Here is a 15271-nt window from a genome sequence, read left to right on the forward strand (position 1 = left end):
AAAAAAAAAAATCATTCAGGAAGAGATGCTTACCCCTGCCACGTAGCATTTTGGGGAAAAAGCAGCCTTGAGAGAGAGATGGGATTTGCCAGAAGAATCAAAAGAATCATACTGAGGATGTTGCTCAATTTATTATGCAGGGTCCTCCCTGAGACCGTCTGAACTTCTCCCTGGCCTCTGTACAGGAAGGTTGGGCTTTTCCTGGGTAGAGTACTGTTTTGTCTTTTGGATATGGTGAATTGCATAACTCACAATGTTTCTCTATACCAGGGGTCAAACTTTTTCTTAAAGGGCCAGACAGTAAATATTTTCAGCTTCTGGGCCACACAGTCACTGTCACAACTACTCAGCTCTGCCACTGTAGCACGAAAGCAGCCATAGGTAATAAGTAAACAGGTGTGCATGGTTTCACTGTAATAAAGCTACTTATAGAAACAGGCAGCTGGCTTGTCAGCAGACCCCATCTCTGTACCATGTGTTGACTGCTAGCAAGCTGAGAATCATCTTTGGGGCTCCCCTGGACAAATACAACCTCAAAGAACAGATTTTTGGTATTCACTTCACTGTTTTATTTTTCCTTTGTGCTGATCCCCTCACCTATTTTTAATTTAATCTGGCTGTGCTACAAAACTTCTGTAAGATGCCCAAAATACTTTTCAGGAAAAGGAGTATAAATAAACTAAAAGATTTGATTCAGAGTGCTTAGTCTCTAAAAATTAAACTAATTTAACCCCCTTACTCTCAGCAGGATGGGCTGTGGTGCAGGCTACTCATCCCAGTTGAAAAAATATCACTTGACTCACAAATATATCTTCATTTGAAAAACTATACCTGGGATTAAAGCAAACTTAGCACACTTTGAGGGAAACACCCTCAGACAATTTCTTGTGGTGATAAACGAAAGGTAATGAGACTTTTCACTTTAAGGCTCATAAGACAACAGAAACACAAATATTTAGAAATGTTAACTTCTGGATTTTGTGGTGCAGCAGAAAGAACCCTGGACGGGGGGTCAGGTAACCTTTTAGTCCCAACACTGCCACTGTTCCTTAAACTTGAAAATGGATAAAATACTAAGAATTTATGGTTCACTCATATATGAATAATATGTAAGAGCTGCCATTTACTGAACATTACCATCTACTCTGTGCCAGGAGTTTTAACTACAAGTTGGATGGGATTTTATGGAATGGAGGATGAAACTCAAGAGACTAAGGAATTTGTGTCAAGTCCCAAACCTTGTAAGCGATGGGGCTGGGAGGAGAACCTGAGTCTGTCTATGTTAAAGCCCATGATCTCTCCATTACCCCAATCTGCTTCTCTAGCCCTGTATCTTGCAGTTTTATTACAGACTTTACAGATCCTCTCTGCATATGGTGAAAGCATAGGGTATGTCTTCAGCCTAGTCAAACAAGTTAACCTTAACTTCTAAGACACAGCTAATGCAGTTCACCCACATAGTAATGTTATCAGGGTCACTCAGGGATGCCAAGTCTTGTGAGGTCCTTCACAGCACCCTGTGAGGACACTGAAAGTGTTTAAAGGCAAAAAAAAACAGCTTTCAGGAATAGGTTTGAGCAGCTTAATTGGCTGGCCAGTTGACATAAGTTTTTTCCAAACCTAGGATTTATTATCTGGCTTAGTCCTCAAATCCTGCCAGGTCTCTTTCTTTCCTAATTACTTACTGGAAAATTCTGCTCCCACTTACCTGGACCATTTTGTGTTTTCAGGACCTGTCCTAACCCCACTCTGATTTAGGGACTAAGGAAGAATGAGGAGGGAAAAATGGGTAAGAGGATTCTCAATAAACAACCCCCTCCAGGGACTAGAATGTAATTTCCGGTACTGCCCCAGACATACAGATGGTTTTGGCTAAAGTCATTTTGACTTGTTGTTAGAGTGAAAGGGAGCAGAAGTGGCCTAGATGGATTTTAGGTCCAGATCCTTTCCCTGAAAACATCTCAGCTCTGACCGTTGACAAAGGACATCGACCTGGGAAACCAGAGGTGCAGCCCTGGCTTCACCAGTAACCCACAGTGCACCTGTGAGCAGATCACTGGCTAATCACTTCCCCTCTGTCACAATTACCAATCCTAATTACCAATTAACTTGTTTGACTAGCCTGAAATGAGGTGATAGGCCTGCAGATTAAGCACTGTTTCTGTTGTCTCTTTGCACTATAATCCCCCTCCAACTAGTTCTCATAATTACATCTCCAGGATACAAGAGCTGGGTCAATGTGAACCACCTCACAGTCCAAACCACTCATTTCACAGGAAATGGAGGCTCAGGAAGATTCAGCCACTTGCCCAAAATCACACAGAGGATGAGGGGCAGCGCTAGGCCTAGAAACCAGATCTTTTCACGTGGCCACTAAAACTCTTAATACTCCCTCACACATACTGCTCTTTACATCTCACTTAATCCTAACAATTCGCAGAAGATGAGAATCAATACCGAGCCATTTCACAGACGAAGAAACTGAGACCCACAGAGTTTCAACGTCTTGCCCAAGGCCACAGAAGGTCGGGGTCAGTGCTGGGTAGAGGACCAAGGTCCCCTCCCGCCCGTCCTGGGGCCTCACCCTCGAGGAGGCGGCAACGCTGGTGGAAGACGTAGCAGGCCTGGTCTTTGTACAGCGGGTGCTCGTGAAGCGGGGGCAAGCGGCGGAACTTCGGGGGCGTCCAGCCAGGGTCCCAGGGCGGGAAGACTGGCCGCGCCAGACCGGGCATAAAGTGCATCTTCCCCGCGTAGGTGATGGGCTCCAGTCCAGGAATCTCGTACACCCTGTCCGGGGGAGGAGGCTCGGGCTTCCGCGTGGAGCGCACGCCCCACTCGTACGCCCCGCGTCTTGGGGCCCCGCAGCTCCCAAGACCGAGCCGCCCGGGGCGAGCAAGCGCCAGCCTTGCTGACCTCGACGCCAACGCCATACCGATCCGCTCTCTTCAAGACCTCCACCTGGACGCCGCCATCTTCCCGCGCTCAAGGCCTGCTGGGAACGAAAGGAGCCGAACGCCGAGACTCGTTTTATGAGTGGCAGCCATTTTAACCAATCATCGTCAGGGCTTCCTTGTTTTGCCCCACCCTGCAGGCCGTCTGCAATTTCCCACAGGTGGAACCCTGCCTACCTCCCCGGGGAAGCGCAGGAGGGTAGGTGAGTGGTTGTGATGGGCAAGGGGACTAGGAGAAGAGATTCAGGACTTCAAGCCTGAACTCGGGACAACCTTGATCGCTTACGAGCAATTGGAGCTTGGGCAGGGCACTTCCTTCTGAGCCTTAAAGTCACTCGCTGTAAAAATAGCGATAGAAATGCGTAAACTAGCGCATCCGCTCAGCATCCGGCGCGCGGTGCGTACGCCGTAAATGCCCTTGCCTCTCCAGCCCTTCTCACGCGGAGCCTGAGCCTGGCCCTTGCACCACGCCGGCGCCGCACCGACCGCGCTGCACTGCACGCCTCCTCCCCAGCGCCCAAAGTGAGTTCCTTTTCTCGGAATGTCGCGTTTCGCCTCCTAGAAGCAGGGCCAGAGCGGCGGAAGTGTACCTTGCTCCTTGCGCAGCACGTATTTTTGAAATGCCCACTGAGTGTCAGGCACTGCTGAGCATCGGGTTTACACTGGTAAATAAAACAGATGTGCGATATAGAGCGTACAGTTTAGTGGGCGATGCAGACAGAAAGCAAGTAAAGTAAATAAATAGGAATTGCATCACACACCCACACTTCATATCCCTTTTCCCCAGTTATTTTTCTCTTCAGTATTTAACACTAACATAACATGTTTTCTATTTTGATCTTATTTAATGACGCTCTCACTAGAATATAAGATCCATGAGTGCAAGGGTTTTTGTTTCTTCACTGCTGTGAAGCCTGCTCCTAGACTAGTGCCTGGCACATAGTAAGTATATGTTTAATGAATGAATACATAGTAATGTGATGAATAAGCAAATAGGGTACCTTCTAGAGAATGAGAAGGGGGTGGTTCAGGGACGGCTCTGAGGGCAGATGACCTTGAAGCAAGGCCTGAGGGTGAGGAGAGTCATCCAGGCAGAGACAACAACATGTCAAGGCCTGGATTCTTAGACTGAAAAGGTAGAGGCTGAGAGAAGATGTGAACCTGGTCGTTAAAATTCATGACTGACGTGGCCAGCTTCTCTACTAATTTCAAAAATACTAGGGAGAGTGGGATTAGTAAAACATGGAGAAAGTAAATTTAAGGCAAAGAAGGCTAAATAACCCTCACACTGTGCAGCAGTTTACAGTTAATAGGGCTCCTTCACTTACTTCACTTTATCTCTGAAAAACCTTTTGGGAGTAAGCAGTCAGCATAAAGAGAGAATCAGATCTCATTTACTCTTAATACAAACCTGGTACATAACATGCAAGAAAAATGGGTTGAACTGATGTGGCACCAAGCTAGGCTGCAAGCTCTGTGAAGGTAGAGCCCATGTTTTATTAACCTCTGCTGTATCCCAGCACCTAGCACTGTGCCTGGCTCCCAGACCTTAGATATAAACTGAGTACTCACCACTCACCTGAGCCTTCCATATGCCAGGCCTGTGCTTGGTGATACAATACAGAAAGAATAACACACCATGCTTGCCTTCAAGGGGTTCTCAACCTGCTAAACCTTCCTGAAGTCATAGAACCAGCAGTAGAACCAGGTTTTCTTTCCTCTAAAGAGAAACCTTTCCTCTATAAGAGAAAGACTTATTGCACACAGAGGAACTACCCTTCTAAAACCAATGATAGTAAGTGGTAAGAGAATTTGGACAAGTTCTGATCAGGAGAACACTGGGCACCACACAAGGAGATTGGATTGTATCTAGTAGGCAGTGGGGAGTTATGGAAGCTTGCTAAGCAGGGGACTGGTGTGATCAGAGCTGGTGGGAGGTGTGCTGATTGATGGTGTAGGGGGAGACTGGAAGCACATCGTTTGGGCCCATGGGAAGCTCCAGTGTAAATGGGTGTGGAAAGCAGGAGAAGTGGGAAAGATCTTAAAGGTTAGGGCTCCTGGAAAGTGATTGGTAACCAAGAAACAGGACTTCACTGTCTTCTAGCAGGTGTGGTGGTTTGCTCCTCTGCTTTTCCACAGACTTGGCGCACACCTTGATTCTAGCACTTTATGCACAAATGAAGCTACTGCCCTTGGGAGGCTCCAGGGTGCCCATAAAATTCAGTGGCAGTTTGGTGATTTGGGTCCCTGTTCTGTGCCAGCCCAGTGCCAGGCACTGGGAATTGGAGATGAAGACACTCTTCCTCTGCCCTCTAGAGCATGAAATCCAGGGAGAAAGAGCAACCTGGAGTCTTAAGAGACCGGGTATGTGCACTAACTTTACCACTTCTGCTTCCTGGCCTCAGTTTTCTCCATTGTGGAATGAGGAAGAGCATGGCCTACTTATGTACAGCTGTCGAGAGGACTGAGTGAAGCAGTGCATCTATTCTTATCCCGGTTCTTATCTGTTTAGTGGATGACTCCTCCAGGACAGAGATGAGTGTCAGTCACCTCTGTGTCCCAGCATGTCATTCAGCAGCCCCTGCCCAGTAAGTGTCTAAGAGGCAGGAATGAATAGGAGGAAATCAAAGACTGGAGCTTTTATTTTTTAAATTTTATTTATATTTTTAAATTTATTTATTTTTGGCTGCGTTGGGTCTTCATTGCTGCACGCAGGCTTACTGCGGCAAGCGGGGGCTACTCTTCGCTGCCGTGCGCAGGCTTCTCATTGAGGTAGCTTCTCGTTGCGGAACACCGGCTCTAGGCGCGTGGGCTTCAGTAGTTTTGGCATGCAGGCTCAGTAGTTGTGACTCGTGGGCTCTAGAGTGCAGGCTCAGTAGTTGTGGTGCACGGGCTTAGTTGCTCCGCAGCATGTGGGATCTTCCCCAACCTGCGCTCGAACTCGTGTCCCCTGCATTGGCAGGTGGCTTCTTAACCACTGTGCCACCAGGGAAGTCCAAGACTGGAGCTTTTGGAGGAGTGATATTTACATCAAATAATGCTCTGGGACATCAGACTTCCCCTAAGTTCTGTTCTCAGACAAGAGGGAGAGAAGACCCTCTTTTACTTTGATTTGCCTGTGGATTTAAAAAAAATATTTATTTATTTATTTGACTGCACTGGGTCTTAGTTGTGGCACACAGGATCTTCATTGCTGTGTGTGGGATCTTCATTGTGGCGTGTGGGATCTTTAGTTGTGGCATGCAGGATCTTTTAATTGCAGGATGCAGGATCTAGTTCCCTGACCAGGGCTCGAACCCGGGCCCCCTGCATTGGGAGCGCAGAGTCTTAATGGCTGGACCACCAGGGAAGTCCCTGCCTGTGGAATTTTCAATGAATAGTTTCCTTACAGGTGAGATGACCATGTCTGTTTCTGTATAAACTGTATAGTTCCACATATAAAGACAGAGAACCTTGATAAATCCCAAACTGCCCTCACAGAAACATCTCAAAATAAGTCAGAGCCATTTAAATTTCCCTCCCTGATCTTTCTTTCAGACAGTGTTTACCTAATGGCCCTGAAACCAAGCTCCTTTCCTTCTTTCCTTCCTTTCCTATAACATCCATATTTTAAAATGTACACTGTGCTAGTTCATAAAATGAATAAAAAACAGGTCTTTGCCCTCAAGGAGTTCACAGTCTCAAAAGAAGAGAAAACCACTTAAACATGTAATTTCTGAACAGTGTGAAATGCTGTAGGGTAGAGATTCATTCACTGGAAGAGCATTTGTTGAGCACCTGCAGTGACCAGGGCTGGACCAAGTACAGTGAGTGCTGCAGGAAGCAGGAAGCCAAGCAGGCCTTCAGAGGCTCCAGCCTGTTCTCTTCCTTTACCCACTCATCCCTCCCTTGTTGTCAGTTACCCAGAGCTCCATCTCCAGACTCAGGTACCTAGACCTATTTAATCCAACTGGCAGCTGGATTTTGCCCTTGGATGTCCCACAGGCACTCAGTGTACCTCAAACTGAACTTAACCATTTCCCCCACTTCCTCTTTCCCCTGAAACTCAACTTCTCTTGGACCCACTATCCACCCACGGATCCAAGCCAGACACCTGGATGTCCCTTCAACCCCTCTATCCCCCTCACCTGCTCACCTCACATCCATCAGTCTCTGTGTCCTGTTAATTACTGCTTCAGGATTTCTCTAATTGACCGCTGTCCTCTCATCCTCCCTGAAGCTCCCCTGGTCCAGGTCCTCATTACCTCTCACCTGGACCATCATGACTTCCTCCTCCTCCTGTTTTCCTGTGATTGAAGAACAATATGTTCTGAAACATATTGTTTCAGAGTTAAAGTCCCAGTGCCATCATTTGGGGACCTTTGTCACACTGGGTAAGTTATTAAACCTCTCCAGACCCCAGTTTTCCCATCCATAAAATGACATCTCCAGGACTGGCCTTGTTGTAAAGATTAAATGAGATGCAGCAATTTGATAGGTGACTCACCAACAATAGTGAGTGAAAGAAACCAGACACAGAAGAATGCATTCATATGATTCTGTTTAAAGGTAGAAACTAAGCAAAGCTGATAAATAGTGGACAGGGTTGCAAGTTGGCACAACTAAGGAAAAGCAAGGGAATGATTATATCAAAAGTCAGGGTGGTAGCAATGGGGAGCGGGGGTGTGATCAGGAAGGAACCACAAATGTGTGGCTTCTGGGATGCCAGCAAGGTTCTTTTTACTTGAGTGAGTGGTGGTTACGAAAGGGTTCTTTTATCGATTTTTATGTATAATTTATCTATAATTTATTTTTATAACTTTTATAAATATTAAGTTGTACATAAATGTTGTACTTCATCATTTAAAATATTTCAAAAATTCAATGAGATTTTCTATGTAATCTTAATCCAGCACTCCTCAGAACACAGGAAGAGGTCTAGAAACCATGGTTGCCCGTTCCGATCTCTGTACCCTGTCTCCCTCCCTCCCCCACCAGGCAGCAGATCCCTGGATTGATTCATCCCTGTCCCCAGTGCAGGCCTCAGGGAGAATGAGCGGAATAGAGGTGACAAGAGTGTAACCACATGTTTTCCCTCTCCCAGGCTGGCAAGGGAGCAGGGCCTGGGCCTACTCTGGGAAGAGCACCCAGTTGCCCACACCCCCTGCCTGACCAAGGCCCACTGACAATGGACAAGGGGGAGGAAGACGACGATGAGGAAGCCTGGCTGCAGCTTCGGCCAGTGGAGCCCTTGCCCTCCCAGTGCTGCGGCAGTGGGTGCTCACCCTGTGTGTTCGACCTCTACCAGCGAGACCTAGCAAGTTGGGAGGCAGCCCGAGCCAGCAAGGACAGGAGCCTGCTGAGTGGAGAAGAGACACAGGTGAGGGGGAGCAGCGTCCACCTGGCCTCAGCCCTGTGCAGTGTACCTGCTCGGGGAAGCTTCCTCTGACTCTGTACAGCAGAGAGAAAACAGTGGGCTTAATGGAAGCAGACTGACTCAGGTTCAACGCCTGGCCTTGAGCTGGTGAGTGGGGCATGGGGCGAGGGGAGGTCCCAGGAGTGAATTGGGTGTGGGCATTTTACAGGAGAGGGAGATCTGTGAGTCGTGGCATTCAGAGAAGACTTCCCAGAGGAGGTAGAGGTGGGGTGGAGTATTAAGGACAGTGGCCTGAGACTTGGAAGACATGAATTTGAGTCCCTGCTCATGGTGTGACCTTGTACAGATAAGTCACTACCACTCAGGCCTCAGTTTCCCCACATATAAAATAAGGATATTGGATTAGATCATCCGTTAGGTCCCATCAGTTTCTAAATTGTGCAAATCTGGATTTTAGCAGGTTTGAAGGATGGGTAGGTCTTTCATACATTGGAGATGAGTGTTCTGGATGCAGGGCACAGCTTGAGCAAAACCCACACACATATGGTCACCTTATCTTTGATAAAGGAGGCAAGAATATACAGTGGAGAAAAGACAGCCTCTTCCATAAGTGGTGCTGGGAAAACTGGACAGGTACATGTAAAAGTATGAAATCAGAACAGTCCATAACACCATACACAAAAATAAACTGAAAATGGGTTAAAGACCTAAATGTAAGGCCAGACACTATCAAACTCTTAGAGGAAAACATAGGCAGAACACTCTATGACATAAATCACAGCAAGATCCTTTTTGACCCATCTCCTAGAGAAATGGAAATAAAAACAAAAATAAACAAATGGGACCTAATGAAACTTAAAAGCTTTTACACAGCAAAGGATACCATAAACAAGACCAAAAGACAACCCTCAGAATGGGAGAAAATAGTTGCAAATGAAGCAACTGACAAAGGATTAATCTCCAAAATTTATAAGCAACTCATGAAGCTCAATAACAAAAAAACAAACAACCCAATCCAAAAATGGGCAGAAGAACTAAATAGACATTTCTCCAAAGAAGATATACAGATTGCCAACAAACACATGAAAGAATGCTCAACATCATTAATCATTAGAGAAATGCAAATCAAAACTACATTGAGATATCATCTCACACCGGTCAGAATGGCCATCATCAAAAAATCTAGAAAAAATAAATGCTGGAGAGGATGTGGAGAAAAGGGAACACTCTTGCACTGCTGGTGGGAATGTAAATTGATACAGCCACTATGGAGAACAGTATGGAGGTTCCTTAAAAAAGTAAAAATAAAACTACCATACGACCCAGCAATCCCACTACTGGGCATATACCCTGAGAAAACCATAGTTCAAAAAGAGTCATGTACCAAAATGTTGATTGCAGCTCTATTTACAATAGCCAGGACATGGAAGCAACCTAAGTGTCCATCAACAGATGAATGGATAAGGAAGATGTGGCACATATATACAATGGAATATTACTCAGCCATAAAAAGAAATGAAACTGAGTTATTTGTAATGAGGTGGATAGACCTGGAATCTGTCATACAGAGTGAAGTAAGTCAGAAGGACAAAAACAAATACCGTATGCTAACACATATATATGGAATCTAAAAAAAAAAAAAAAAAAAAAAAATGTCATGAAGAGATTAGTGGTAGGATGGGAATAAAACACAGACCTACTAGAGCACGGACTTGAGGATATGGGGAGGGGGAAGGGTAAGCTGTGACGATGTGAGAGAGTGGCAGGGACATATACACACTACCAAATGTAAATTAGATAGCTAGTGGGAAGCTACAGCATAGCACAGGGAGTTCACCTCTCTACTTAGTGACCACCTAGAGGGGTGGGATAGGGAGGGTGGGAGGGAGGGTGACACAAGAGGGAAGAGATATGGGAACATATGTATATGTATAACTGATTCACTTTGTTGTAAAAGAGAAACTAACACACTATTGTAAAACAGTTATACTCAAATAAAGATGTTAAAAAAAAAAAAAAAGAAAAAAAAAAGAAGATGTGGCACATATATACAATGGAATATTACTCAGCCATAAAAAGAAGTGAAACAGTTATTTGTAGTGAGGTGGATGGACCTGGAGTCTGTCATACAGAGTGAAGTAAGTCAGAAGGAGAAAAACAAATACCATATGCTAACACATATATATGGAATCTAAGAAAAAAAAATGTCTTGAAGAGACTAGGGGTAGGACGGGAATAAAACACAGACCTACCAGAGCATGGACTTGAGGATATGGGGAGGGGGAAGGGTAAGCTGGGACGAAGTGAGAGAGTGGCACGGATATGTGTACACTACCAAGCGTAGGGTGGATACCTAGTGGGAGGCAGCCGCATAGCACATGGAGATCAGCTGCGTAGTTTGTGACCACCTGGAGGGGTGGGAGGGAGGGAGACACAAGAGGGAAGAGATATGGGAACATATGTATATGTATGGCTGATTCACTTTGTTGTAAAGCAGAAACTAACACACCGTTGTAAAGCAATTATACTCCAATAAAGATGTTAAAAAAAAAAAAAAGAAAGACTCACAGGTAGGAAGCCGCAAGGTATTCTTGGGGGTACAGAGAAAAGTCTGGTGTCTGATGCCTGGGAGATAAAATGAGACTTGGGTCCCATCCACAGGGCCCTTCAGTGTCCAGTTAAGGACCTTACACTTTATCCTGGGGCTGAGGGGAGCCATACAAGGCTTCAGAGCAGGGTGAGCACAATGTAAAAGGTTCTGGCATTCTTAGAGCCTGAAAGGGAAGTAAGGTGGGACTACACTATTACAGAGAAAACTTTTTGGCCTTGATAGCCTCTCCTTGTGGGGAGGATGCCCATGGATGCTTGCATGTCTCTGAGTCCCAGCTTCTAGCTGTTGAATCTTTTCCTGTTGCAGAGCTGTCCTTCCAAGCTGACCCCAGAGACCTTCCTAGCCTTCTGCATCAGTGCCACGGACAGACTCACTAAGGACACCTACCTTGTCCGGTTTGCATTACCTGGGAACAGCAGGCTCGGCTTGCGGCCTGGCCAGCACCTCATCCTACGGTACACTCAGGTAGTGGGAGGACCCAGGCTTTGCAGCCCTGCTCTGCCATTTGCTAGCTGTGTGGTGTAGGGCAACTTGCTTAACCTTCCTTAAACCTCCATTTGTCATCTTCAAAATAAACATAGTAATATGTGACTCTGAGGGCTCTTGGAATTGAACTAGATAATGCATTTTTATAATAAATAATAATAACAGTAACAGCAAACACTTTTTTAGCACTTAGTATCCAAGGCACAGTTCTGTGTGCTCATATGTATAAGCTCATTCATTCCTCACAAAATCCTGTGTGGTAGACATCATTATCATGCCCGAGAGGAAACTGAAGTCAGAGAGGTTTAGTAACTTCCCCAAGATCACACAGTTAGGAAATGTTGGAGCCAGGATTTGAAAGCAAGCAGTGTGGCTCCAGAGCTTGTGGTATTAACCTCATATGATTAGCACCAGTTGATAGAGAAGACACTGTTGTTGAAAATAAGGGAGTTGCCCAGCATCACACAGCTAATAAGGATTCAAACCCAAACAGCCCACCTCCTGAGTTACACCCTTCACTCCTCTGAACTTCCTTCTTCCTTCCAGCTTGCTTTTGTACTCCCCTCCCACCTTGATCCCCACCTCCACCTACACAGGGACAAGACCCTTTGGGACCTCCAGATGGAGGTGACTGCCAGGCAGTTGACCCTCTGGGTCTGAAGCTCAGCAGAGAAGTCTGAGCTGCAGACGTGGATCTGGGAATCATCCAGGTATACTGTTACGCCTGGATGGCATTTGGGAGCATGTGGGGTGTGGAAAGAGGGAAGGAGGTAGGACCGAATCCTGGCAACTCCAGCATTTATGGTGTTGGCAAGAGGAGGCAGAGCCATCAACAGAGACGGAAAGTATAGCCAGAGGACAAGGAAGGAAACCAGGAGAGAGCTTACTACTCATCACGCTCTGATCACTTGCCTCGCACTGACCCCTGGTGTTTGTGCCCAGCTTGTTCTGGCCTGTGGCCTGGCTGACGGTCCTTAAAGGTCACTGTTCCAGTGGACAGGAGGGGCCACAGGACAGGTCACAGCCCCAAGCAACCCTCCATCCATAAGTCAGGGATGCCCAGAACTACCTGCCTCTAGTCTGGCCCCTCTCTGTTCCCTCCAGTGACATTTCTAACACATGCAGCTGACCACATCCCTCCTCATTCAGCCCCCTTCTGGTACTCCCCAGTGCCTCCCCAGTGCCACTCTAACCCAAGGCCCCAGCCTCCTTGCCCACCAAGTTCTTCTCCCACCCCCCCCAACCACCCCCCTACGTGCCCCTTGTTCCAGCCCCGAGGCCCACTCGCCAGTTCTTGGCTTGACCTACATTATCCTACCTCTGAGCTTTTGCCCAGGAGGGATGACTTTACTTCCTGCCCTTTGTTACCTGTTAGTGGCCTGCTTGTCCTTGAAGACCTTCTGAGCTCAAGGCCTTCAGAGGTTCCCGAGGTGAGAGTGCCTGTCACTTTTACCTCTGTCATAGCAAATGTCACAGTGCCCTTTGCATCTGAGCCATGCCGCATGTTCTGTTTGTGATTTCCTTGTTTGTTCTGTAAGCATTTATTGAATATTTCTGCCCAACTTTTGATACATTGGGACAGGCCTTTTTAATCTTTGCATATGTCGAAGAAGAAAATTTTGTACATAGTAGGGCTTAAGAGAGGAGTGCTTAGGTGCTCCAGGGAAGCTCTGAGTAGTGGCAAGGAACCCAGACCTGGAGGCAGATAGAGCTACAGGTGAATTCTAGCTGTGTGATCTCAGGCAGGTGACATCCCTTCTCTAAGCCTTGGTTTCCTCATTTTGGTTATTGTTTGAATAAATGAGATACTGCGTATAATATGCTTGATGCATCATAGGCATTTACTGCAACATGGCTGCTCTTATTACTACTCATTCTTGTGCTCCTGGCCCCCTTGTTGATAACACTGGAGGGGATTCATGCATGGGGTCAGGCTTTGGACTAGGGCCCCTTTGAGGATCCTTTCACTTCTGATGCTCCTGGCATGCGGTCATGTTTGATAAATGTTAAACGCTTGTTAAATATAGCTATTTTTATCTTGATCATTCTGTGGTCGAGGAGAGGTCAGGAAAAACCCCAGTGATGTCCTAAAATAGCTCACATCATCAGTGTACTTTTTTTTTTAAAATTTATTTTGGCTGCTTTGGGTCTTCGTTGCTGCCCACGGGCTTTCTCTAGTTGCAGTGAGCAGGGGCTACTCTTTGTTGCAGTGCGCGGGCTTCTCATTGCAGTGGCTTCTCTTGTTGTGGAGCATGGGCTCTAGGCACGTGGGCTTCAGTAGTTGTGGCTCGCGGGCTCTAGAGCACAGGCTCAGTAGCTGTGGCACACGGGCTTAGTTGCTCCGTGGCGTGTGGAATCTTCCCGGACCAGGGCTTGAACCCGTGTCCCCTGCATTGGCAGGTGGATTCTTAACCACTGTGCCACCAGGGAAGCCCATCAGTGTACTTTTTGAAGCACTTTTTCATCTGTGACCCCTGTGGAGCCACACAGCAGGGGCACAGACAGTTGTCCCCATTTTACAGAAGGGGCAGCTGAGGGTTTAAATGACCTGCCCAGGGTCTCACAGCCAGCACATGGCAGTGGGAGGAGCCCAGTACTATTTTCTTCTGCTCCATCTTGCCTGCCCCTCTGTGAGGACCACTGGGGATGACTGGGCCCCCACCTTCACTTTCACCAGCCTGGCACAGATTCGGTGCTCTAAGGGTTTGTTGAATGACTGGCTGACTGCCTGACTGAGTGCTTCTCTTTCCCAGAGGGATAGTAGATGGCTTAGAAATTCAGAGAGCCTATACGCCCATCAGCCCTGCCAACGCAAAAGGATACTTTGAAGTTTTAATCAAGGTGAGCCAACTTACACGGATGCTCTAAGAGGCTGTGGACTAGACCTTCATTTGCCAGCTTGGTCAGGGTGGGGCACTTCCCTCTGACATGGGAAAAGCCAGTGCTCACATGGGAGGAAGCTGGCTTGAGGGAAGAGCAAGGACAATGAAAGAGGCCTTTTCTCATCTCCTCCTTTCCTGGGGAAAGGAGGCTACTGGTCCACCAACAGAGGGCATGTTCCTGATAGATTTTAGGAAAAACAGGCTTGGACTGAGAAAAGTAAAGCTGTTCCTCCTCACCTTCTTCCCTATTGATGGAGCGTAAGCACTGAGCCAGTGAAAGGGGAACCAAGTCATGTGCACCTACTGTGTGCTGGGCACAGGTGTCCAGGGAGAGTCAGACACGGCTCCCGCCCTCAGACAGGGGCCAGACTGGGACAGTACAAGGTGGTAGATGCTGTGACAGGAGGCCCCAACCCAACTCAGGGCAGCTGGGGCTGCAGGGAAGGTGAACTGGGCTTCCTAGAGGAAGCTATGTGTCTGAGCTCTATGTTTAAGCTCAGGAGTGGGAAGGAAGCTCTGAGTGCTGTATCAGCACGTACAGCAGCAAAGGAGACATGATTTGGGAAACTGTTAGTCATTTATCCTGGAACACTTTTGTAGGCAAAAGATGGGACATGGAGGACCTTGGGGGCCAAAGTAACCTGAAATCATCTCGCAGGTGGGTTGGCAGGGGTCGGGGCATTTGAGTTGGGCCTTGAGGAAGGAATACAAGTTAGCAGTGGCATTCCAGGGGGACGGATAACCAAAGGCAGGGAGGGGTGAAATAGAGCAGGGTCTTCTGGGAACTGTACCCAGTCTGAGTGGCGGGAGGAGAGTTGCTTGTAGGGGCAGCCGAGATGGGTGGGGAAATTGGCAGAGATGAGATGAACAAAGTGTGCTGGATGCAAAATATCCCAGAGACCCAAGGAATAGGCAACAAATGTATAAGACGTCATGAAGGTCCAATTATGTGCAAAAATAATTAGGTTGAACTACATGAAATTGC

The 15271-nt window shown here is 47.1% G+C and overlaps 2 protein-coding genes across 10 annotated transcripts in view; one reads left to right on the plus strand and one right to left on the minus strand.

Annotated features, from left to right (window-relative positions):
* Positions 1–3183, minus strand: part of MRPL37 (mitochondrial ribosomal protein L37) — a 21013-nt gene extending 17830 nt beyond the window's left edge. The window contains exon 1 of one of the 2 annotated variants that reach the window (XM_059063197.2): positions 2585–3183. In XM_059063197.2, the coding sequence (XP_058919180.1) occupies positions 2585–2930 (346 nt within the window). In that variant the 5' untranslated portion in view covers positions 2931–3183. The remainder of the gene's footprint in view (positions 1–2584) is intronic. The other variant, XM_059063206.1, reaches the window with a different exon arrangement.
* The window catches only part of CYB5RL (cytochrome b5 reductase like), a 25379-nt gene continuing 13185 nt past the window's right edge, over positions 3078–15271 (plus strand). The window contains exons 1-6 of one of the 8 annotated variants that reach the window (XM_067007245.1): positions 5357–5539; positions 6214–6342; positions 7171–7324; positions 8035–8310; positions 11225–11373; positions 14158–14245. In XM_067007245.1, coding sequence (XP_066863346.1) covers positions 8119–8310; positions 11225–11373; positions 14158–14245 — 429 coding nt within the window. In that variant the 5' untranslated portion in view covers positions 5357–5539; positions 6214–6342; positions 7171–7324; positions 8035–8118. Of the gene's footprint in view, positions 3474–5356; positions 5540–6213; positions 6343–7170; positions 7325–8034; positions 8311–11224; positions 11384–14157; positions 14246–15271 lie in introns of those variants that run through there. The other 7 variants (XM_059063404.2, XM_067007272.1, XM_059063397.2 and 4 more) reach the window with 7 other exon arrangements.

This window comes from Kogia breviceps, chromosome 1 (genome assembly GCF_026419965.1).
Source record: "Kogia breviceps isolate mKogBre1 chromosome 1, mKogBre1 haplotype 1, whole genome shotgun sequence".
NCBI lineage: Eukaryota > Metazoa > Chordata > Mammalia > Artiodactyla > Physeteridae > Kogia > Kogia breviceps.